General features: G+C 49.8%; 1 protein-coding gene across 4 annotated transcripts in view; it reads right to left on the bottom strand.

The window, feature by feature from the left end:
• Nucleotides 1-12,425: 12,425 nt before the first annotated feature.
• FBXO21 (F-box protein 21) overlaps nt 12,426-25,041 on the bottom strand; it is a 43,337-nt gene continuing 30,721 nt past the window's right edge. For 2 of the 4 annotated variants that reach the window (XM_060118746.1, XM_060118747.1), the window contains exon 12: nt 18,010-20,322. In XM_060118746.1, coding sequence (XP_059974729.1) covers nt 20,135-20,322 — 188 coding nt within the window. In that variant the 3' untranslated portion in view covers nt 18,010-20,134. Of the gene's footprint in view, nt 12,527-18,009; nt 20,323-21,703; nt 21,742-25,041 lie in introns of those variants that run through there. The other 2 variants (XM_060118748.1, XM_060118749.1) reach the window with 2 other exon arrangements.

The following is a 25,041-nucleotide window of genomic DNA, read 5'->3' as shown; positions in this document are numbered from 1 at the left end:
TTTAGGTTTCATTAGGTCCCATTTGTTTATCTTTGTTATTTCCATTTCTCTAGGAGGTGGGTCAGAAAGGATCTTGCTGTGATTTATGTCATAGGGTGTTCTGCCTATGTTTTCCTCTAAGAGTTTGATAGTGTCTGGCCTTACATTTAGGTCTTTAGTCCATTCTGAGTTTATTTTTGTGTACGCTGTTAGGAGTGTTCTAATTTCATTCCTTTACATGTAGCTGTCCAGTTTTCCCAGCACCACTTATTGAAGAGACCCTCTTTTCTCCACTGTATATTCTTGCCTCCTTTATCAAAGATAAGGTGACCACATGTGCGTGGGTTTATCTCTGGGTTTTCTATCCTGCTTTTGGTTATCTTTTAAACAATCCTTTCTCACCCGAGGCACCCTGATCTTTGAAGCTAACCTTGGGTGATGGTGAGCTGCAGGAGACGGATTCAGATCTAAGTTGCATCCCAGCTCTGCCATTCCCCGGGTGGTGTGGCCTTGGGCTGGTTCCTTTGAAGCTCTGAACCTTGATGTCCTCATCTGTATAATGGCTCCACAACCCCATCTTTACAGAGAGGATTCAGCAAGGGTGAAATGGCTAGGAGGTGACAGGGCTGGGATTGGATGCTGAGCCAGCCACCTGCAGGACCATGAACTAACCAGCAGGGCAGTACCACTGCTTGGGATCCTGCCACCTGGTTCATCTTAGCACCTCCCCAGCCAGGGGGTGGGAGTGGGGGCAGGCACAGCCACCTCCTCCCTCCCTCCCTGCCTCCCCTCCCTCCTGGGATGGCTGCAAGTACCAGTGGGACCCGGCTGAGGGCCTGGGAGGCAGGGTGATAAATATATGCTGGGGTTCAGAGTCAGCACAGCTGATAATCTGGGGCTTATTTGGGACAGGATGCAGCAGGCACCTACCATCTGGGCCAGCTGGGGCAGACGGAGGGCAAAGGCAGGCCGGGGTGGAGTGGGGGTGAGGGTGGAGGTAAGAGGTGGGCCCAGGTGCCCCGCCGCGCGCCCCCCTCCCGAGGCTGTGCTGACTTGGCAGTGCCCGGGCCGCTCCCACTGACTGGGCACGCTTCCCAGATGTCCACCCTCAGCTGTCTCCACAACCCTCCCAGGGCTGGCTGTGGACAGCCGAGATGGGAACAAGATCCAGCTCTACCCTTCATGGAGAAAGATGTGGATATGAAGGAATGACAGGTTCCCAGCTTCTCTTTCAAGGCTCTTTACACACAGGAAACATCCCCTCTGCCCAAGAGACCCCAGCGTGGGGTGGGGGGAGAGAAAGGTGCTTTGGGGGCTTCTGGGTCCTCCACTGCATGTAGAGGCAGGTGAAAATCCTGGACAGGGTTTAGTGTTTTGACCTGGCACAGGGGCTGCTGGGGGGAGAAACCGGCGAAGAGGAGCCCCCCTCCCTCCCCACATTGCAGTGGGAGGGAGCCAAGTTGGGGGGCTCGGGGGGGATTAAAGAGCCCCTTGGAATTGGCAGACTCGACCCTTTCATTTTCACCAGGGAGGAAGCTCAGAGGGTCAATGTCACATACGTCTAAACCCCAAAAAGGGAGGGAGCATAGAGAGGGCCCTGGACCTCAAGCCCAGCCACCAGATGTCACAGGGTGAGGGGAGGCCTGTGGATTTCTGGGGAGAGGGTGGCAGGTGGGGACAGGAGTGAACTCACTACCATGGCGCCCCTGGGCTTGCCGGTCAGCAAGAGGAACAGGAGAGTCTGTGCTGGGGGCGGAGCTCAGGAGCAGGGGCTTCCAGAGGGAGGCATCCCTCCCAGGGGACCCGGGAGGCCAGGGCAGAAGGCGAGGGCACAAGTGAGACATCACCGGGGCTGCCCTGAAATCCACGGGGAGCCGCGCGGGCTCAGCTCCAGCGCTGCGCACTCCAGGCCTGAGGAGTCAGGACCCTCGGGAGGTGCGTGGTGAGGCCTGAGGGTTGCCTGACAGCACAGGCCCCTCCCCTCTTGGGGGGCTCTTTCGTGGAGCCAGGGTGCAAGGTCAACATCACGTGCAGCCACAGTCATCCTCAAAAATCCCCTAGTGACCATAAAGTCTGGTCCTTACAGGTTTATGCACACAACCCGGTGCAGGACATACGCGTAACATCTAAAGACGCAAACGTCCAGTAACAAACCGCACACGAGCGCCTGAGTATGGCAAGACATAATTTTAAAGAGTATTTTAAGTTTAAACTGTTCCTTTTCCTTTTCTTTCTCCTCCCCTCGCCCCAATCCCTCTAATACTACCACTAAAAGCTCACAGCTCCTGGCGGGGAACCATAATTTAACCTTAGGTTGACCTAATCTTTTTTTTTTTTTTTTTTTTTTTTTTTTTTGCGGTATGCGGGCCTCTCACCGCTGTGGCCTCCCCCGTTGCGGAGCACAGGCTCCGGACGCACAGGCTCAGCGGCCATGGCCCACGGGCCCAGCCGCTCCGCGGCATATGGGATCCTCCCAGACCGGGGCACGAACCCGTATCCCCTGCATCGGCAGGCGGACTCTCAACCACTTGCGCCACCAGGGAGGCCCTGACCTAATCTTTGTACTTAATCTCTCCCCAGAATTTACTAACTTCAGAAAAAGTCAGCAGTTACCTGCCGGGACTCGGAGCAAGTTCTGGACCGGAGTTCTGCTTCCCTTAAAAGGCAGGAGTTCCCACACTCGGGTGTGGATAAGAGTCCCCCAGAGCGATTGGTGCAGTGGGCTGGGGTGGGGGGCTGGGGTCTGCACGCGTCAGAGGCCCCTCAGGTGCTGGTGAGGCTGGGGCCAGCAGGACAGAGGCACCTGTGCCCTCTCACTGCCCGGGAGCATCTAAACCCAGAGCTGGCCAGGGACCGCCCGCCCTCTCCCCTGCTGACCCCTGCTCTCTATCCCCATCTTACTGGGCCGGTGGCCAGCGTCCACAAAACAGTGGGGGTGGTGAGGAGGTGGAGAAGTGACAGATCAGAAACCCCATCTTGGGGGTCACCCGGCCCCGTTCCTACACCTTCAACGAATTCCTTCGACACAGTGCATCGCTCTGAGGGGGAAAGGCGGTGACGCTGTACTGGCTGGCAGCTGTTACCAAGCTGGAGAAAACCCACATCCCCCCAAGCTGCTCTGCTCTTATGTCACCAGAAAGCATCTCCCGTCAAGCCTCAGCAGCTATTCTTAGTCTGGAGAACACACCTCCGCCTGTTAGAAGTCTCTAGACTTCAGCAGGCTTTTTATAAACCACTTGGAAACTCACAGCCTGCCGGACACTGGTTAAATACTTCTTTCTTGTAGGCAGAAAGTTCGAAGCGTCTCTGGGGTAGGCGCACCTTCCGCCCCAGGGAAACTTGTAGATAATGTTGTAATATCAGCAGTGATCACTTCCATCGATTGAACCTGCGCGCAGCCCTTCAGTACTAACGGCAAACAGGGGCGTGCATTGTGTCTGTCGAGCTGTGTGTGAGGGATTTCGGAGGTAGGTACAGTGCCGTTGGTCACAGTGCAGCTGAAAGACCTGGGTTCAAATCCTGCCTCTGCCGCTTACAGGTCACGTGACCACGAGGAACTCACTCTGCTTCTCTTTGCCTCTGGGTAACCAGGATACGCACGGCTTCGAGGATGCTGCGCTGCTGTGAAGGTGACTAGACCTTAAACACTGAGTCTTGGAGCAGCGCAGGTGAGCCCTCCAGGGTCTGTGCTGCTCCTGACCTAGTGATGAGCAGGCACGCTCCGCGGAGGTCCTCGTCTCTCCGTCCAACCACAGGAAACAGAGGCCCCCGCCTCCTGGTTAAATGACAGCCCACGCTGGTTAGTAACAGAAGCTTAGCTTGAACCTGAGTCTGGTCCACTGCAAAGCGCGGGCAGTTATGACGCTCTGCTGCCCCCTAGGGCATGCGGGGGTGGAATCAGACACCATCCAGGCCCGTGGAGCTCCCAGCCTCTCTGAACCTGTGACCCAAAGAAAATCAGCCCACTCCATCCCCCCTGGGGGGGGGATGGCCATCTTCCTCCGCCATCTGTTTCTTTCCCCCTTGAAACCTGGAGTGCCCCGTCGCTGAGCCTCAGTTTCTTCATCTGTAAAGCGGGTTGATAATAACAGCATCCACTCTGAAGAGTAGCATGAGGATTAAATGACATGGCTTTTCTGAAGGCACGGTCCCTCACCTCCTCCTACTGGCCCCACCAGGGTGGGGGGCCATCTTCAGTCCCCTGGATGAGGCAGCCCCCTCCAAGACCAAGTGATGTCCAAGATGTGCCAAGGCTGGGAATGCTCACATCTTTTCCTGGGTCTCCCCACTGACCTCTTGGGGTATCATCTTCGGCACAGATCCTCTGGGGACTCATGATGGTTGTCTGGTTGCATGAATGTCTCCCTCGGACACTGAGGCTCGGCTGATGTCCTCGCCAGGAGGAGGTGTCCGGGAGAATCAGAATGACGCTGATCTCCACCTACTCCCCTAGCCCCCAACCCCATAAACATTATGGAATAACCCAACCAGCGTGGTGAAGCACCATATGGGGACTTGATCCAGGCGTTTCCCACATTTTTTTCACATCTGCGAGGGGAGACCACACTTGGTTGAACTCACTGCAGGGCCAGTGCCTATTGCTGGCTCCAGGAGGGAGTGAGGACCAGAGAAAGCGCAGTGACACGACCCCCAGGGTGCAGCCTCTTCCCGGCCCCTCCAGTCTGGCGGTTCCCAGTTATCAAGGGGGCTCCTCACTCCATTTGTGGCCTCATCACACCCTGCAAAGATGATGGAAGCAGAGCATCTCCAATGTGATGCTCCCAACAGGGGTTGAAGCTGCTCAGGGGGTTGGGGGAGAGGAAACAGTGTGCCCAGCTGCTAGTTTACTTACTGGACTAGAATGAATTCCCCTCACCTCACAAGTTTTCCCATCTCCTGTTGGCGCATCATCCAACAACCAGTCCTAAATTCTCCTTTCTGGAAAGTCCTTCTTCCCTGTCCTCACCTCGCACTGCCCACTTCCCTCTCTGGAAGGCTACAGAATGAGGGTAACAGGAGCCGGGACGCAGAACCAGTGGGGTGCATTGAAAGTTCTCTGTAAGAGTCTTGAGACTGGCAGGTAGCAAGAATTCAGCCAGGAAGGAAGCAGTGCAGACAGACGACACAGTTCAGTGTGCAGCTCTGAGGAAACCTGGGGCTGGAGATTCAAACTGGGGACGAATTAGGATATTTGTCATCAGACCCAGGGAATCTGGGCTTTGAGATCACTACCCAGTGTTGGGGGTGAAGGGGACTTGGAATCTTCCGTCAGCAGAATGACTACAATTAGGGTTCAGCTGAGGTCCCTGGAAAAATCAATTCCTGGCCAAAGAGCAATTTGCAGCATTCTGCACTTGGAGGGGGCGGAGCACAGGCTTGCTTGGGATGGCACAATACTCACCCCAGAGGAGTCAGTATTTAGTACAGAGATGATGAAGTAAAGCAAAGTCATGTGTTTTTACCTGTTTTGATCCTGTATTATATTGGAAAGTAATCCACGTATATTTTGTGTTTTAAGCCTTTGAAATGTTTGCAAGAATTTGATATCATCTAAGAGAAAGGCTTCGTGATTCCATTTTATATGAACTGGGTAATCAGTTACTGCCAGATTATTTTTCCAATTGTGGTAAAATACACATAACATAAAACTGACCATCTTTAACCAGTTTCAAATGTACCGTTCAGTACAAGTGCATTCACATTGCTGTATTGGATAGATTTTTACCTTGAAAGTTATAAGAGAAGTTTACTGCGTCTGCAAACAGTATGCTACTGTGAAGTTGACTTGCCATATTTAAAAGTTCAACTTTGTAGATGTATGAGAATTTATGGTACACTTGGGAAGGTTTTGAAAAGTGCTTAAGGAGAAATCAAATTTATTAAATGCATTGGTGCACTTAAAATACCTAAGGGAATATAAGTGGTTTTTTACAAAAACAAAAGTTATTGTAAAATATAGTCAATTTATAAGCAAAATAATAAGATTCAAAAATTCTACACAAAATCTTAAGAACTGATGCTTCAAATCTATTTGTCATAGATGGAACATTAATTGGAAAAAACCAACAGAGTTCCCTGAATAATCTTACACAAAAAGCCTTTCAGGCACCAAAAAAACCCCTGCTGACAAATAAGTGCTTTACAGCCTTCAAACCATTTATACATAAAATACCTCATGACTCAGTGGTTCCCAAATTTGAAGCCTGGAGGACTTGTTCAAATACAGATCGTGGGCTCCTCCCCAGAGGTCCTGATTCAGTGGGTCTGGGGCCCAAGATCCTGCATTTCTAACGAGTTCCCAGGTGATGCTGATGCTGGGGGACCAGGGACCAGACTTTGGGACCCGCTGCACTAGACACACAGAGGCCAGGCATTACCATCGTCAGCTGTGTGGCCTTCGCTAGTTATCACTGTCCTTTGGACCTTAATTCCCCTGGCTCCAGCACGAGAATAACACAAGGGTACTTACCCTGCAGGGTTGCCATGAGGGTCAGAAAGACGTGCATGCAGGGCTGGCCCACGGTGGGCTCGCAGTGTGTGTAGAGATGATTGTATTATACTGCTCAAATTCCAACATGGCCTCATAGCCTGGGTGCCTTTTATGGCCTCCATCCTCCCAGCATAGGGCTGTGCACATAGTAGGTGCTCAAGAAATACTGATGGCAACAATGGGGACTGCCCCCTCCCCATTTACTGTGGACAACCAAAGCTTGGTTGTTATTGCTCCAGGCAGCCTCACCAAAAGCACCTGGGTCTCGGGGTTTGCTTTCTCCACGAAGGTGGGGAAACTGAAGATGCTCACTGGCAGAGGGCGGCAAGGCTGTCTTGTTTGTGCTGCTGGTGCCCGCAGCTGTGGCCTGTAGGGACGTGAGATGCTCTCTGTTGAATTCTGAGTGAACTGAAAGGCAATGAAGGATTCAGAGCACAGCCGTAGGTGGGTTCAGAGCACGAGCCCCTGCTGCAGGATGGGGATAATCAGACCCACCGTACTGGGAGGTTGCAAGGGGTCAATGAGATGGGCCATGTGTGCATGCCGGCCAGAGGGCACAATGTGAAGGCAACACTGGAGTTTTCTTCCCTGACTGTTCTTGTGTAAGAAGCTTCTGTCATTTCACCCCTCGCTCATGCTGTCCTGTGTCCAGCTAGTTCTTGGATCTAAAATGCAGAAGACAGCACATGGGCTTCTCTAAGATGGATATGAGGAAACAGATGATGCTCCCTAGCTGCGGTTCCTCAGACCCCTGGTTCCCTGGAGTCTAGGTTTTTACTACAAAACTTCTCCTCGAGGATTCTGCACATTTGGTTGGAAAGTGAACAGGGAAGACTGGGAAGCCACAGCAGGAGGAAACGTACTAAGCTGCCTTCTCTTTGTGCTAATGAGCATTTATTTATGATAATGTAATAATACAGCATTATTTAGGTTATTTAGGATCTGTTAGACTGTGAGTGAAGAATGCTTGTTGTAAATATCACAGACAGGTCTTCTCCCTTTTTATCCAGAAGTTGGAGATGAGCATTTTTAAGGTTGGCACAGAAGCTCAGCAAAGTTGGAGTCCGGGCTGGCATTTCTGTAATTCTTTGGGCCTTCCCCTCATGGCTGCAATGTCTTTTGATAGTATTCAGTATTCAGAACTGAGTAGTTGCAACAGAGACTGGCCTGCAAAGCCCAAAATATTTCCTATCTGGCTCTTCATAGAAAAAGATTTTCTATCTCGGCCTTATCGTGATAAGCCCCACTATTTAAAAGACAGAGGGCGGTCTGCTCTCAGATTGGCAATACTCTGGCTGGGAAGATGAGATGTACAAAAAAGAGAAAACAATAGATACACCCACGACTAGAGTCTGTATGTGTGGAACAGTTTGGGGGTCAACTCTTGAACTGGATGGCTATTTCTCTTTTCCTTCTAAAGTTATTTCTTCTACCCAGTGCCGCCTGAGGACACTTTCCATTGAGTTTGGCAAATGCCAGGCGCCACGCTTGGTGCAGGAAGTACACACATCATGGTGATCCAGCCCCTGAATCTGCCCTTAAGCTGCTGGAAGCGTTTTGGGGGACACAGGCAAGAAATGAACATCCAGAGTGGCAAGTGCTCTGATAGGGTTAAGCTTAAGGTGCTAAGGGGGCGGGGCCAGGCTGGCAAAAGTGACAAGGTTGAAGCTGCCGAGGGCAGGGCCACGATGTCAGAGGTAGGGTTTCCCTGCAGAGGGAACAGCCCACGCGGTGGCCCACAGGTGTGTGTGTGTGGCGAAATGAGGGAGCCTGTGATCCGGGGCTGATGCAGAGTCTGTGTGCTAGAGGGCGGAAAGCTGCCCTTAGGAGTTTGGGCTTTATCCTTGCAACTCCCATCAAGCAAGGGATTAACTGGAAGAGATACGTACTTTAGAAAGATCACCCTGGGTGCAGCTGAACCTTCAAGGCAGGAGGCAGTGGGGGGCCTGGACCAGGGTGGTGGCAGCGGGGATGCACCCAGGTACCCTCTGCAGGACCTGGTGGTGGATGAAACATGAGGAGTAAAAGAAGGGGTGGTGAGCCCTTCAATTTCAGGATTCAGTAGACCCCTCCCGAGGGTGGGGGGGTCCCCGTTTCCCTCTGGACACTTCCCCAGCACAGGGTGGGAGGCTACACAGCCCACTTCCCTCCTGAGACCCCTCTGATTCACCCAGTGAGCCTACCGTCTCCCCTTTGCGCCTGACACTGCCACCGATGGGGAGATGGCAGGGCGTTCCCGATACCTGGATGGCTCTAGGCCCAAGGGAGACAGAGCCTGTGCTGGTCCGTGCGGGCGAGGAACCATGTCCTCGTTCCCTGAGTCACTTACTGGAGCCAAGGAAGACCAGGTTTGTTCAGCAAACACTATTCCAAAGAGAGCGTGTGGGAAGACACAGCCTCTCTCCTGTGACTTTCCCAGCCTGTTCTGTTCTGGTGGATTTGTGGCACATTCCACAAGGCAGCAATATATGGCCAAATCCGAGCCGTCTGAACCCCGCCCATCCCTGGGCCACCGAGGGGGAGGGGCACTTTCATGTAAAATAAAACGGTGACAGCGAGGCAGCGTCTCCAGGCAAACAAGCAGGTCCCCGGCAGATGCAAGGCTTCTGCAGGTGGAGAGAGAAGCTGATCGCAGAAAGAACTCCGGATCAGGAGGTGGCGTGGGTGTGGACAAATCTCCCCCAGCCTTCAATCTGTGCTGCTCAGCAAGAGAAATAACAGTAGTAGTAAAACAAGCTGGGAATGGATTTTGCTTTCTTCTGAGTCACCCGGGGGAGGAAAATGGAAAATTACCTCTCTCTCTCTTTCCCAAATGGGACACGAGTTCCTTGGAGGGGACAGCTGAGCCTGGGGCGTGCAACCAGCTGGCAGGATCCCTGGGCCATCTTGCGCAGCGGCCGCTCTATTCTGGCTCTCTGCGTGCGCCCATTCTGTGTCTCCTCCTGGCAGGTCACACGGTGCCGGAGCCTAATGAGCTCTTAAGGCTAGTGATGCAGCTGGCTCTGGGGAGCTGTGCAGCCTGACCAGGGGTGACATGCTGAATGGACCTTGCCCAGACAGTGACACTTAGCAGAGTCTGTCACTCCCAGAGGAAACTACAGAACACCTGCCCCAGCCCCCTCACCCCAGAACCATCTGTTTGTCTCTATTACCACATGACTATGCTACTGGGAGGGAGACTTCCGCCTCCCCTCCTATGGGGCTCACTGAGGGGGAACTGCAGCTCCACATATCAGAATGTGCATCTCAGCCCTGGAACCAGCCCGCTGTCCCCACTTCCGCTCCCACCCCCCAGCTCCAAGCAGAGGGCAAAACCAAACTAGAATAAGCAACAAATGATAAATGGTGCTTGGACGCTGCCTAATTAAGAGAAAAGTTAGGCGCAAGACTTAACACACATGGAGGAAATGGAGCTGTTGATAAATAACACACCCACATAAACGTGTGACCAAGTCACCATCTTGAGAAACCAAAGACTCAACAGGTGGTCCTCTGAACATCGCTGCTGGCAGCTGCTAATCCCTGGAAAGGGAAAAGGACGATGAGCACACAAAGAAATCATGCTTTGCCTGGAGGTCATAAAGCGTGTGCCCTGAGTCTAACCTTCTGACTTTCACTAACTCCACCCACGTGTTCTCACTGAGACTTTCTCACAAGCAACATCACTGAAAACTGTCAACATCTTTAATGGGAGGGTTGCCTTATTCTGTCTCCAGGAGGATAAGGAGGTAAACTCCACCAGGAGAGTTGTTATCTTAGTTAGGGCTGCTTTAGCAAAAACACCGTAGACTGGGTGGCTTAAACAACAAATGCGTATTTCTCACTGTTCTGGAGGCTGGGAAGGTCAAGATCTGGTGCTGGCAGATCTGGTGTCTGGTGAAGGGCATGTGTCCTGGTTTGTGGGTAGCCAGCTTCTTGTTGTGTCCTCACATGATGGAGGGGGTGAGGGAACAGTCTGAGGTCTCTTCTATTAAGGGCACTAATCCTATCACGAAGGCTCCACCCTCATGACCTAATCACCTCCCAAAGGCCCCACCTCCTAATAACATCACCTAGGGGGTTAGGTTTCAACACATGAATTGCTGGGGCAGGGGTTGGGGGGGTGACATGCAAACACTCAGTCTATAGCGGCTATAAAGAGCAGCTTGGAGTCAGGCAGAGATGGGCTGGGATCTGGGTGGGCCCTGTTCCTTAGTAGCTGTGTCATCTTGGGCAAGCTACTCAACTTCTCTGAGCCTTAGTTCCCCCGTGTAAAACGGGGAATATTCCTAATACCCCCAGGATTGTCAGAGAATAAAGGCTCAGGAGAGTGTGAGCTCTGACCCAGTGTGGAATGTTTGTGCTTTTTCGGAGCGTGTCCTATCACAGGAAGGTGCAGTGACTCCATCTAACATTCTAGAAGCATTTGTCTGCCTCTTCCGTGTCAGCCCCTGTGGACCCAGACAGGAGCAGGTGCAAACACTGACCTTGTAAGGTCTCCCCGAAAGTGGAAGGAAAATCTGCCTTGTTGCACAACGGAACGGAAGATGCCAGCCAGCCTGGGGTGCACGAGCTCCTGCTCACACCTGGGGCTAAAGAGCCACGACGTTACACCTATGGCCGCCTCGGGTGTCAGTCACCCACACATGGAACTGGGCTGTCCCAGGCTTGAGAGGACAGTCCCATTTGGGTCTAAGTCTCAGCTGACTACGTTTTCCATATTATGAGGTCCAGGTCCTGAAAGCAGAGGGTGAATGGCTTCGCCAGGATGGAGCACCTCAGCCCCAGGTGCTAACAGACAACCTGCCCAACTGGATTCAAACGTGTGTAACCGAGCCGGACACTATGGGGCCTTCCCGGGTCAGACCCCTCCCCCATCTCCTCTGCTGAAGCTCTTCTCTGAACTACCTGGATAACAGCATCTGATGCCCATTCCCTGAGCTGTTTTACAGATGCTAAAACTCCCACCAGATGGAAGATGTTAACTACTTGATGACCATGAGCACGGAGCCCCCAGGTCTCCTGGAGCCTAAGTAAGGATTGATAGTAAAAACTACTGTGACATCGCCCCATTACCTCACCATCACCCAATCAGAGAATTGTGCACGAGCTGATCACAGACCCTGGGACGCCCCTCCATCACCTGGCCTTTATAAATGCTTTCCTGAACCCCATCAGAGAGTTTGGGGTTTGGGGGCATTAGCTGTCCTGAAGTCCTTGCTTGGTGGCTACAATAAACACGGCACTTTCCTTCACTACAACCTGCTGTCAGTAGATGGGCTTTACTGCGCGGGCGAGTGGACTCGAGTGTGGTTCAGTAACACGCATATGAGCAAAGCTGATGTTTCGGGGAACAAAAACCTAAAACCCCAAAGGGACACAGGGAAACTTTTGGAAATGGATACATTTATCACCTGGATTGTGGTGAGGGGAACACAAGTCTATGCATATATCCAAACTCACCAAGTTGTATACATGAATTATACGCAGTTTTTATTTATTTATTTATTTTTGGCTGCACTGGGTCTTCACTGCTGCACGCAGGCTTTCTCTAGTTGTGGTGAGCAGGGGCTACTCTTCATTGTGGTGCACGGGCTTCTCATTGCGTTGTCTTCTCTTCTTGTGGAGCACAGGCTCTAGGCATGCAGGCTTCAGTAGTTGCAGCACGCAGGCTCAGTAGTTGTGGCTCGTGGGCTCTAGAGCGCAGGCTCAGTAGTTGTGGCGCATGGGCTTAGTTGCTCCATGGCATGTGGGACCTTCCCAGACCAGGGCTCGAACCCGTGTCCCCTGCATTGGCAGGCGGATTCTTAACCACTGCGCCACCAGGGAAGCCCTATATGCAGTTTTTAATATATACCCATTATACCTCAATAAAGCTAGAGGAGGGAAAAGCAACTTCCTTTAAAAAGTCTCTGCAGCCTTGGAATAGGGTTTCCCCAAACTTCAAGAGCGCAAACTGCTGGGATGGGGAGGGATAACACGTCCTCATTTTCCCTCAACAAAGTCAATGTGAGTGAAATAGAGTGGCTGAAGGTGGTCAGGTGGTTGTCACAGCACAGTCAGTGAAGAAATAAGGTTCTAAATCCCAAATAATGAGGAATGATATTATTAGCAAGATATTTTCTGAGGTCAAGCCCAAAGGCTCAGGCTCTAGTCCCTGCTCTGAGACCCATGCCAGATCAAGTCACTTTAATCTCGATGGGCCTCATTATTTCTCTTTGTAAAATATCAGGAACCAGGGCTCTAGCAGCTGATTCTTTAAGGGGTCTGTTAGCTTTCAAATTCTCTGTGGAAAACCATTTAGGAAATGGTTTCATACGAAGGTAGCCACTACCCAGAAATTCTTATAACCGCACTTTTAAAAAATCCTACCTTTGTAAGAGGCAAGTAACTCTCTAATCAGGTTTTCTTTTTTTTCTTTAAAGGAACAGGTTCTAGGAGCTTCTGGGGTCAAGTCAATAAACTAAGGGAAGACAAAGGAACACATATCTAAAAAGGTCTTTGGAATATACATTTTAGCATCTGCAGGTGACAAAAGTGTACTTATGTATTCACTACAGCTCCTGGCACAAAGGTGGGCACATTAAAAGACACTCCAAGATAGGATAGCAGTGGTCAACCAGTAGGAAGGAAAAGACAGCATCTCTTTCCCAAGCTGCCTCCCAGGTGGGGCTGGAATTCTCAGTGGGGCAAAACTAATTGTTGGGGGGAGTGAAAAAACGATTACTCTTTTGGTATGTAAAGCACAGATACACATACAATGCCTCAGTGGATATACATTGAGGTATTAAAATTTCACGGCAGTTCGCAGCACTTCTATTCACAAGTGCTAAAAGGTGAAAACAACGCAAATGTCCATCAATAGCTGAATGGATAAACAAAATGTGGTCTATGCATAAATTATTACTTGGCCATAGAAAGGAATTAGGTACTGATTCATACTACAAAGTGAATGGACCTTAAAAACAGGATGCTAAGTGAAAGCAGCCAGTCCCCAAATGCCATATATTGTATGATTCCCTTTACATGAAATGTCTAGAATAGACAAACCCGTAGAGATAGAAAGCAGACTGGGACGGGGGTGGGGGGCGGCTTGAAATGAGGAGCGACTGCTTCCTGCTTCATGGGGACAGGGTTTTATTTGGGGGCAGTAAAATGTTTTCATCTAGATAAAGGCGGTGGTTGCCCAATATTGTGAATGCGCTAAATGCCACCGACTGTACACTTTAAGATGGTGAATTTTATGTTCTATGAACTTCACCTCAATTTAAAAAAAAGATCAAAACAATTTCATGGGGTGAGGGCTATTAGGAAAAAATTATCTTAAAAGGGTCCTGGAGTTGCGGGGTGGGGGGCAGTTATTGGAAAAAAAAGGCTGAGAAGGACGGGGGTGGAGACGGGTAAGAGATCCTGTGGGAAAAGCCTTCTGCACAGGAACAGCCAGGACAGACCATCAGCGCATCGTGATGGTAGATCATGAAAGATTTCCACAACGCTGAGAAGATGGTGTTCTAGAAATAGGAGAAACTCGAAACTCTCATGCAAAGTGCTCTCTTAATTTTCCCCAGATTCAAGGACTTCAATACGAACATTTCCATTAAGAATTCCGTCATTTTCACATAGTGTTTTGGGGCAGGAGCCCACTGTGTCCCCCTTTGCCTGGCAAAGCAATAAAGCTATTCTCTTCTACTTCACTCACACACACACAAAAAAGAATTCTGTCATTTTAAGAGAAGTAGATGGAAATTCGATGTAACCACACAAGGAGTCTAGAATGAACTGGTTCTCCCCTCACATTTTTCTTTATTCTGTACAACTTTTTTTCCTAAGTTCAGGAAACAACCTGCTTTAGCTCTTTCTAGTCCCCAGAAGACACTGACATCATTGTCCTCAGTTTTTGTTTCTTTTTTTGTACAGCCAAACAGGAAATTGCGCTTCCTATGGAAAAAATAGCCCACTTTGAACTTAAAAACCAAACCAAAACCCCCCCCAAAAAACAACAAAACCACCGTTCAAAGAACTGCTGTGGGAAACCCTAAACTCTACGGTGTCAGCTTAGCAGGCGGGTGGCTAGGAGGCTGGAGAGTGTTTGGGGTTATACTTGGTTAAATTGCTGCTTATAATTTGCAAGGCGGAGCCTCGGGCACTGTAGCGAGTCTAGAAGCTGTCAAAGATACAGAATACAGGGTACTGGCTGCTCTTTGCAGCAGCTGATAACAAGATACCTGAGAGACGAGACGGACACTCAGGCAAAAACGTGCTGGTTTAGAACTAAAACAGCAGAGTCAGAAATCCCAGGCTTCCTATGCTGGGAAAGGCACTGCTTCTGGACACCACGGCAAGAGACAAGGATGGAAATCAGTTTGAGCAACGAAGGCCCCTTAGACACCTTGCCCGTTCAACAGTGAGACTCGGCTTTGACTAACAGCAGAGTCAGGCGGCCGCCACTAGGTCAGGAAGGGACACGCACCAGGAAGAGAAGCTAGGAAATAAAGTGGACTTGGGAGTTCTGGAAAAGAACTCTGGGTATGATTACCTGTGCAGGTAGTAGCCTGCTAAGTTTTTGAGGAAATTGTTGCCAGAGGGATCAGAAGCTTGAAAAACAAAAGTCTTGGATTGGGGCTGTGAAAGCTACACAGCTTACAGGGAGGGTGTACCCGCAGCACCCACCTGTGAGGCGACCAGAATGGGCCCCAGAGGGCCGGATGGGGTGCGGGGAGCAGTGGACGAGGGAGTCCCTCCCAGAGAGCACACTCAACCTCCACCATGCCCCGCAGGGAGGCGGCTTCATGACGCCCACCTGCCCTGCGGTATTTCATCAGCCAGCGCCCAGGGCCTACTGTGTGTCTCGTTTTTTCCAAGCGGGAGTTCTCATTGCATTTCCCTGCTTGACCAGTGAATGGGAACTGGGAGGGGGCGTATGGACTGATGGGGAGAACGGCCCAGCTGGGCAGGAAGTGGGTGAGAGGCACAGACAAGGCAGGGACCCTAAACCTTTCACTTTCCCCACCCGGCACACAGGAGGCCACCGCCCAGCCTCCTCTGGAGTTAGGGTGCGAGTCGGTGACTTGAGTTCTGGCTACTGAGGCAGAAGTACCTACGGGTGCGGCTCACCCCTGGGAGGTCTCCGCCCCCCACCCCCACCCCAAGGCCATCTGTTGTGGGGAGAACCGGTTGCGGTGGCAGCGTGGCCTGCAGGGACCCCTGCTGCTGGTAGTCGTGCTGTGGCAGGAGCCAGCAAGATGTTTCTGGACTGAGCTGCCCCCAGCCTGGTGCCTGGCAGCCCGGCCAGCCTGACTTCAGACGCCGGCTCCCTGGGAGGGAGAGTGCCCTGCAGGGGCAAGTCACACCGCCTGACCCCCTCTCCTCCACCCTGGCCTCCCTGGAGGAAGGTGAGGGGAAGTGGGGAGCGCCGCCCCCAGCCCCAGCTCTAGAGCCCTCCAGACATGTCCCTCCCTCCACGCTCATGCCCTCCCGCTGCACAGCAGGTGGCCCAGGGTACTCTGGGAAGCCACACCCGGTGGGTCTGGGTCTCCAGGTGACTGCGTGAGGGCTGCCCGCCAGCCCACTTGCCTGCCCCGTGTTACGTGAACAAGAAAGTTCTTCTGTGTTCGAGCCATCGTACATTTTTGGGTCTATTTATTACAGAACTAACATTACCCTAATACAATCATTGCTAAATGGCCGTAATACATTTCTTCTGTAATTGCACATAAGTTTTAGTCACCAAAGGAATGTTCTTTTCTCCCAAGACTATAAATTTTCAGAACTGAAACGCGAGAAGTTAAGGTTGTAGCCAGGCAAAGGGTAAAGACACTTGCGAGGTAGTTGCTGAGGTTGTCGGCAGTCTGGGTGCGGGGAGCTGGGGCTCAGAGGTCAGGTCCCTGGGTTCACAGCCAGGCTCCCCACCTGCGAGCAGTCCACTCAGGGAACTAGGCGGGCCTACACCTCAGCAGGGGTCAGCGGACTGCAGCCCACGGGCCAGCCGGCCCCATCCAGCCTATGGACTGTTTCTTCACAGCCCTCTAGCTAAGAATGTTTTTTACATTTTTCAAACCGAAGAAGAATATGTGACAGAGACCTTACATGGCCTGCAAACATATTCACCGCCCGGCCCGCGTCTTGCAGGGTTGCCGTGAGGATTATAAACAGTTGAGGCTGGTGCCTGGCTTAAAGTAAGCACGCAATGCAAGGTAATACCTGCAGTACAGCTGTTAATATCTCTAAAACCAGACTGTCACAGAGCCAAATTCTGCATTCCTTCTAGGTGAACAGTCTCTCCTTCCCTCCAAAAATCAAACAAAAAACATGAAGAGCTACAGCTTGATTATTACGGCCACAAGACACTTTTCCATGAAGAGGCTGCTGGCAATCCAACTTCACTCCCTTGGAACATGAACGAAGGAAAAGACACGTCCCCCCCTTTACAGCAAAGGGGCCTGGTGGTAGCGGATGAGAGCCCAGGACACGAAAGCGTGACTCAGTTTAATACCTTCCGAAAGACTCAGACGTTTTAAACGTAGAACGAGACTTTAAGTGGATATTAGAAAATGTAAAACTGATTGAGCAAGAGTATTGATGCTGGTTTTTGAAACAACATGACTTTGCAATGTAAATGCACTTCTGATGGAGAGCTATTACGAGGCTCAGACAGAGACACCACGAAGCCAGCCTTTCAAAATCCGATTAGATGGATCATGTTTTCAAATGAGACACTTCGCAAGACTGGTCTGCTGGTGACGTGGACTAGGTTTGGGCATAACTGACGTCTCGCTGAGACTGTGTTTCCCAAAGCAGGTCTGCAAACCCTGGGCCTCGAGGATGCTGTGTGCACATGCGGGTATGCTGGGGTAGGAAAGTTCTAGGGTCTTAGAAGTTGGGAAGACACCACTACACTCCCCTCCTGGAAAGTCACGAAGTACAACAGCATGTGAAAGGCTCTGAGAAACGCCGCAGTGCACGAAACTGGTGACGGCTCAGCCGTGACCTTCCCTTTCCGTGTCGTGTATGACAGCGCGGGGAAGCAGCGCTCAGCGGGACGCTGTGGAAAACGCCGCGTGCGTGCAGCTATCGGGTCAGCATTAATGACACACCAAGAACCTGGGTTTCCCTCAAAGCGTCTGCAACTCTCACTTTACAACACATAACTCGACATAATTAAAAGGCTGCAATCTTTGCGTTACAACCGGACACTCTCAAGATGACTAGCCAGCTCGACAAATTACCGTTTGGCAGGAAATCATAATATAAAGGTGCTTTGTCCTCTCACTGATGCGAAGAAAAATTCAGTAGAGCCAGTTTTTGCATATTTCAATCAGAATGAGAACTGAGAGGGATTCTGCTGTTGTCACGGCTGGGCTTTCTGTTCTGGAACGAAACCCGGCAGGCCATTTGTGTGGTTTCTCTGGATAAGTTCCATTTATTAATCATTGTACAAAAAAATTTTGGCATTCATTTGAAGAGAAAAGAAGTTACTATATCCAAATATTTAATATTTCAACATTGTGAAAGTTCTACTTTTATAACAGGGGTTTTTAAAGTGGAGATAACGTTTTGAAAAATTTTAAAAAGAAACTTATGATTTATTAGAGTACAGGATCCAAAACACATTTTTAGAAAAATATAAAGTGCCCAAAGACCAACTTACACAGGTGATACAGGCTTCCTGGAGCCAAATGAAGCATTCATGAAGAAACACATTTAGAAACAGTCTAGATACATATTTACAGTGGGTCAGTAAAGGTAGAACCATCTTTCTTGGCTTTGATGTTACTCTAAGAAAAAAGGAAATCAAACCAGAAAACCAACAATTGCAACTCTCAGCATGCGCCACAGATTCTTAGTAATGCATCTCATTAATATTAATGTCATAGTATCTAATTTTCACCTTTAAATGAGAGTAGTGTAAAACCCCCCAACCTCAGACGGGCTGGGTGTTGTGAGTGGTCACAATTTCAAATGCAAGTCCAAATCATCTGACTTTGGATTGGACAGATGAGGAACACGGGCCCTGGACCAGAGCTGATGGGGGATGGAGGGAGCTGGCTAGCCAAATCCCCATCTCTTTCCCATAACTGCTCAATAGCTGTCACTTGCTAGTAAGTGGTCTCAGGTGGCTTCCCCAAACCTTGGTCATCCCAGGGTTTCCAAAGGGTAAACGAGAGGCAGTCATCAAACATGGTGTGACAATACTGCATGCAAATGGTCAGACAGGCAGCGAGGCGTGGCCGGGTCACAGCCCCCCAAAGTCTCATTCACTAGAGCAACTGGAATCTTTTAAACTTAGAGAGTAAAGTAACTAGGTCCTAACTCCAGAAGTTAGCTGCTACTGGTTAACTACAAGGTCAGCCCGCTGGAGAAGGGACGGGTCGAGAACGGTGGGAGTCCGGAGCCGAGTTAAGACTCGGTACCTTCACGCTCAGGTACCACAAACGTGGAAAGGACCGGTGCCGGCGGAGCCTGGCTATGCAGCCGGACTCCCCAGCGGCTTGAGCACAGACTTCCTCCTGGTGCTTTCACAGCAACGGTAACTCGAGAACACGGGCCACACTCACGTCTCCTTTCCCACAGGGCACACACTCTTAAAATTGGAAATATTCCATTTATTTCTACCCCGCCACATTCAAAAAGGTCCCGAAGTGATTCTAAGGAAGGACAGGGAGCACGAAAATTCCCCTTTTCCTTTTTAATTTCTAAGTTTCATTATCTCTTCTTTCTTCTGGTTATAAAAGTGAAACCTCATTTTCAGGCCTTTGGAGACCATGGAGTATGGTTTCTAAAAGCAGACATTTTAACAGCAGATTGTACTTCCTACTACAAAAAGAGCTCATCACTGATTTAAGATCTACTTACGATACTGGAGTAGATTTAAAAAAAACCCACTTATTTTAAAGGGAGGAATAGCAGATGAATGTGGAAAACCCCATTCACAAAGGCTATTATTAATTATGCATTTTCTCAAAGAATTGTATGTAATAAAATAGAAAACTAATAATTCGTAGAGATATGAGCGTAAATCCAAGAGATGAATCCGGAAGGCAAAACTGTGTCATTCTCTCAATTCAAATAAAGAAAAGGATAAATGCCAGAAATCTGTTTCAAGAATTAGAAAAAAATAAATTCCAATGCTTCTGATTACCATTAGTTTGTTAATGACTCCAGAGCTAAGATGCTGCCAAGATCACCTAGAGCTTCAGCCCTGGATCGGCACTAAATTCAGGGTAAAAAGACAGATGAACCTGACTGAGGAGTGCACACATTCCACAGAGAAATCAGAGAGAAATGACTACAAACGAACAACCCCATCTGTCCAGCAAATGAAATGTTCTGAGACGATGTAGACAGACACAACGGGAAGTGAAGAAAAAGAACGGTTATAAGAGTGTCGACTGTGAGACGTCATGAAGACAGCATGTCACGAACTGTCACCACAGGACAAGCATACAAGCCATGCCACTGAACACAGTGCCTTTCAATGAATCACTAGTGTAGGCGGAGAGCAACATTGTCTTTGCAGCTGGAGGAGAGCACACGTGATTTAAACTTAGTAGGTGGCAATCAGCACTACTGGTTTAGTGGCTTTCCCGGTGGTGTGAATCCAGAGGGATCCGTGGAGACATCTCCGTCCGGAATCCTGTTCTCTTGGAAAATAGCAGCAGCAGCAAAGGTACAATGTCCCCCTAGACTTTACTCCACATTCTCTTTCTTTGCACTGTAAATATTCTGCACCGTTTCATAGACAGACTCCAGATCCTCTGGGTACCGGATTTCTAGCTCTGCGTTCGGGATGTAGTGAGTGCCCGTGAACTCGGAGAAATAGCGTCCGACGTCAGGGTGTGAGATCTCCTGAGGCTCCACGTTATACTCCAAGTTCTCTGTTGGCAGAGAGGCACACGGACATTCTCATTAAAGCTGATTTCTGCAGCATCTTTTATCCAGAGACCCTCCTATCACCCGTTCTGAGTGCATTTTTGAGGGTGGGGGTAAGAAAAGGCAGATGTTTATAGAAGTCGGAGGAGGAAACAGGAAAAGGCGGCGCGGCGAGGCCACTGGAGGATGGAGGGAGGGAGCTCGGGGTCCTCCTCCAGCTCCGCAAGGAACATGAGTGTTTTCCTTCTCTCTGAGCAAAACTCCAGCAGTCCCTCGGGGTCTGCACACTAGGGGCTCGGCAGGCTTCTCTGACCTGATCCAACACAAAGCCACACGTGTGGGCCGAGGGTGGCCTAGCCTGCTCGGTTCTCGCCAGCGGTGAAGCTTCTGAAGCCGCCTGAGCAGCCGCTCGCACGTCTCTCCCTGCCGTCCTCCTCCTCCCAGTCTGTTACTGGGAACCGCCCTCCCACCACCCCCAGCACCCTTCAGTGTTTCCAAGGGCGAGGACCCGGCTCACAGGGCTGGCTTGGGGTCCAAGAGGAGGAATGAAAAACGGCTCGCACCTCTAGACCCTACAGGGATATGGGCTGTGGCATCTCTATCATCTCTTAGGAAAACCACACTACCTCCCTTCTGTGCTCCCTGTTTTGCCACTAGAGAAAGCAATAGAAAATAAGACTCCTTTAAAACGGAATGAGAAAAAAAGAGGTGATAATACCTGCGAGGTATTTTAAAGCCTGAAATCCTCTCAGATGGCCTCTCCCTCCTCAAGCGATTTGAAAAACGGCTCCTCCATGGGCCCAAGGAAAGGACAGTGTCTCGTGGGCCCTTCCTCGCTGGCCATAGAGCCCTGGCCCTAGACTGCGTGTGGCCCCCAGTCAGGAAAGGCCACCCCCACCCTCCATGACCTGGACCAGAAGGGAACTGCCCAGGCAGGCCTCCCCACTCTGACTGCGTCCCAGATCAATATGAACCATACTTAGCACCTATTACCAAAATCAATTCAGGGAGTCCCTGCACGAGCCTAGCTGATGGGCTAACTAACACCAACGGTGCAGCAGGTTATCTCTTCAACAGCTCGTTAAACATCCGGAATGTTCAGGACCTTCAGTGCCCTCCACCCAGAGTACACAGGATAAACACAAGCGCCTTTCGGAAGCCTGCCTGTAACAGATGTTTGTCTTTCAAGAGAGGGGGAAAGAGTTTGTAATCCAATCTGTAACTTTTTTACAAGATGGGAGGATTTAAAGAACTTTTGTGCTTGTAGCTATTTTAGGCCGTTTATTCAGACCACGGTTGGGGATGTATCAGTTTGAGAAAACAACACCTTTATGGACATCACATACCAATCACGAGCAAAGATGAATGTTCAGTGGGAAGCAGCCACATAGCACAGGGAGATCAGCTCGGTTCTTTGTGACCGCCTGGAGGGGTGGGATAGGGAGGGTGGGAGGGAGAAGCAAAAGGGAGGGGATATGGGAACATATGTATATGTATAACTGATTAAATTTGTAAAATAAAAAAAAATAAAAAAAATAAAAAAAAAACAAACAAACAAAAAAAAAAAAAAAAAAAAAGATGAATGTTCAGACATTACCTCAGCATCGCTTAGGAGAGCAAAAAATGTAGTAGCAACCTAAATGTCCAACTGCAGGTCACTATGTAAATAAGTGATGGCACATTAATTCAGCAAAATCCTAGACAGCCAGGAAAACGAGCAACCTGTTTTCAAGACGCTATGGGGGAAGTGGGAGTAAAAACACATGATCACTTATAAAAAGCCAGGAAGGCCACATACCTGCGCTGCTACGTGACGTGCACACACAGCTACACATTTTACGTGAACTCCTTTAAGCTGGGCACGTACAGCGCGCCAGGCACCGGGGGACGTGCACAGCCTCCAGCTCACAAGGCTCCAGGAAGAGCTCTGGTCACACGCCCTCTTGTGGCTGAGCTGACGGCAGCAGGAGCGAGGACCCTGCCCAAGGATTCAGCGGGGGCTCAAACCCAGACGGCCCAGTTCCAGGGCTGGGGAAGCAGATGAAGAGAAGCGTCCCCGTGCACTGTCCCGCCAGCAGAGGTCAGGGCGGAGGGGCTGGGATAGACCAGAAGGCAGGCTGTGGGGACGGTGCTCTATGAGCTCTGATCTCTCCCTACTGTTACCACCAGAGCTCTGGGGATGGTTTTACTTCCTTCCTTACATTTATTTTCAACAAACGTTGAAAAACAAAACAAAAAACCCCCAAAAGTTGGATGCTTTAAAATGCCACCGGCTGAGAAAATCCGCCGTCTTGCCCCCTCCCCCAGTGAGCGATGAGTCACGGGCGTACCTGCCTTGGGGAGGCCCGGGGGATGCAACCACGGCCTGGGGCCTGAACCCAGCCAACTGCCTTCCCCTGTCGGCTGTTCTTGCCCCAGAGATGTTCGACGGAGGGCAAAGAACCTGGGATTACCCCCGAGAGATAAAAGTCCGTTTGGTCCTCATCCGGGGGCCATTCTGCTTCTGACAGGATGCTTGGCAACGTGTGAAGACATTTCTGGTTGTCAGATTGGGGGCTGCTGCCGGCATCGCATGGGCAGGGGCCAGGGTGCCTCTAAATCAATGCACAGGACACCCCCCCAACACACAGCTGTCTGAACCAAAATGTGCCCAGAGCCTGCTCTGAAGAAAGCCAGACACACGTTTCAGCATCACTTCTCTCCCTCTCTTTTTCTATGTATCCTTAAGCAGCAGCTTGGTGTCAGCTAATGCTTGGCATCTGAGTGTTGGTAGGAGGGCAGAAAGGTCACAGTCAGGTCATGATCGTGTGTCTGTAAGGACAGCATGACTGGGCAGCTGCTGCCGAGAATTCTGAACGTGGGCCCCAAACAAAAAGGCATGAAGAGTACAGACAGAACGTTGGGGAAACCAGGAAGGGGGCAGTGACGGTCCACGAGGGCGCTCACGGCCCCACTCCCGGCTGTTAGCCAGGAACGTGGACTGAATTCAGTGTTTATCTACCTGGACTCACAGCAAAACAGGAAAAATGTACTCATAAAAAAAAATTTTTTAAGAAAAAAAAAACACTGAAGTTGACAACTAAGTATTATGAGGGGAAAATAATTCCCAATCCACTAAATAAGTTTAAAAAAATTTTTGAAGAGGAATAAGAAAGCTAAGTGATACAAAACTTAATAAAGAGAAAATATTAAACAGGGACTACTTAAAAGTCCTGGAAAAATCTTGGGAAGAATTTCTGATTCCCCTAAAATTTTCAGAGAAATGTGTCCACTTATTTTATTTAAAAATTTCAGCTACCCCAAAATACACGAATACATTCCTGTAAAAGTCTGGAAACATACCCATGAGTCCTCTGGGGGCACCTATTGGCCCCTCCCCAGAGGAAACCACTATGACTGTGAGTTTTTCTAGTCCTTCTTTTATGAACATACGTATATGTAGCTAAATATAATTATATGCATTCAAAGAAAATTCTGCATTGCCTTATGTGTGCTTATTCCTATAAAACATACAGTAAGTATTTACCTGCCACTGGTTTATTTGGTTGCAGCTCAGCTACCCGAAGTTTGGATATACCCCCATTTACCAGATAAGTCCCATGAATGACACTGCTTTGCTGTCATAACAAGGGGACCATAGGCCCCGTGTCAGTGCGTCTCCACTGGAGGAACCGAGGGGAGAAGTGCCAGGTCAGAGGAGAATGAGCACTTGAGATTCTGACAATTTAAGAGAGCGCCAAACCGCCCTCTGAGACGGCTGAAAATTTACACTCCAACCCTGACGCAGGGAGTCCTCACACCCTTGCCAGCACGTGCAGACCACCACGGATTGTGTGTGTGCGTGCTGGGGGGGAGGGGGGGATGGTGGAAACTTAGTTTGGAAGTGGAAGACCAATTATGGAAAAGGAAACTGACACTGGGTGAGGGCACGCCACGGCCCAAGCATTCAACCAGGTGCTTTACCATCATACACGGAAGACATGTAAAAGCCAGGTTCTCACACCACAGCTGAATTCCTGACCTTCCAATATGGGCAGCTGGCTTAAATTCAGAGCATCTATGATAGTCATTTTCTTCAGTACTAAGAAGTACGCAGGGAAGTTGAGACAGGAGTTTCTGGTACCAAGAAAATATTAATACTAAAGCATGCCCCCTAGTGGGAACAAAAATTACAAACATGCAAGATGCTGTATAGCCCATTAACATATTGAGGGGAAACTTAATTGTGCAGACTAAAAGTATTTGAGGATGGCACGCAGGTATGTGGTTTATAATTCACTTTTCAACTCTCTGTGGAGAGCTAAAAAACAGAAAAGCATTCATTAATGGGCTCTGCCCAGATTACTAGGATCACTGGAGCCAGAGGCCGAAAATTTAGATCACGAAATAGTTTAAAAACAAAATAATTTAATGCAAGTATATTAACCCAGAAATGTTCAAAAACATATTTAAATTAGTGCTTTTAAAGTTTACCCTCTCAAGGTCGTTCACTGGCTAAATGTGGGCTAATTTGAGAATAAAATTGTTCCAAATGATTATAACACATTGACTAAATAAAAAATCCAGGAATCTATGGGAGGATAGGGGAAGGAGAGAGGGAGAGAGGAAGAGGGGGAGGAAGAGGAGGACGGAGGGCAAGGCTCTTGTTTACAGAACTAGAGGGCATACCCGCAGTAGAAAACCACCATTCTGCAATTCTCACATCATGATTTAGGCAAGAAGAG

The sequence above is a fragment of the Mesoplodon densirostris genome, chromosome 15 (genome assembly GCF_025265405.1).
Source record: "Mesoplodon densirostris isolate mMesDen1 chromosome 15, mMesDen1 primary haplotype, whole genome shotgun sequence".
Taxonomy (NCBI): domain Eukaryota; kingdom Metazoa; phylum Chordata; class Mammalia; order Artiodactyla; family Ziphiidae; genus Mesoplodon; species Mesoplodon densirostris.
The sequence above is the reverse complement of the archived record's forward strand: the minus strand, read 5'-3'. Positions and strand labels throughout refer to the sequence as shown.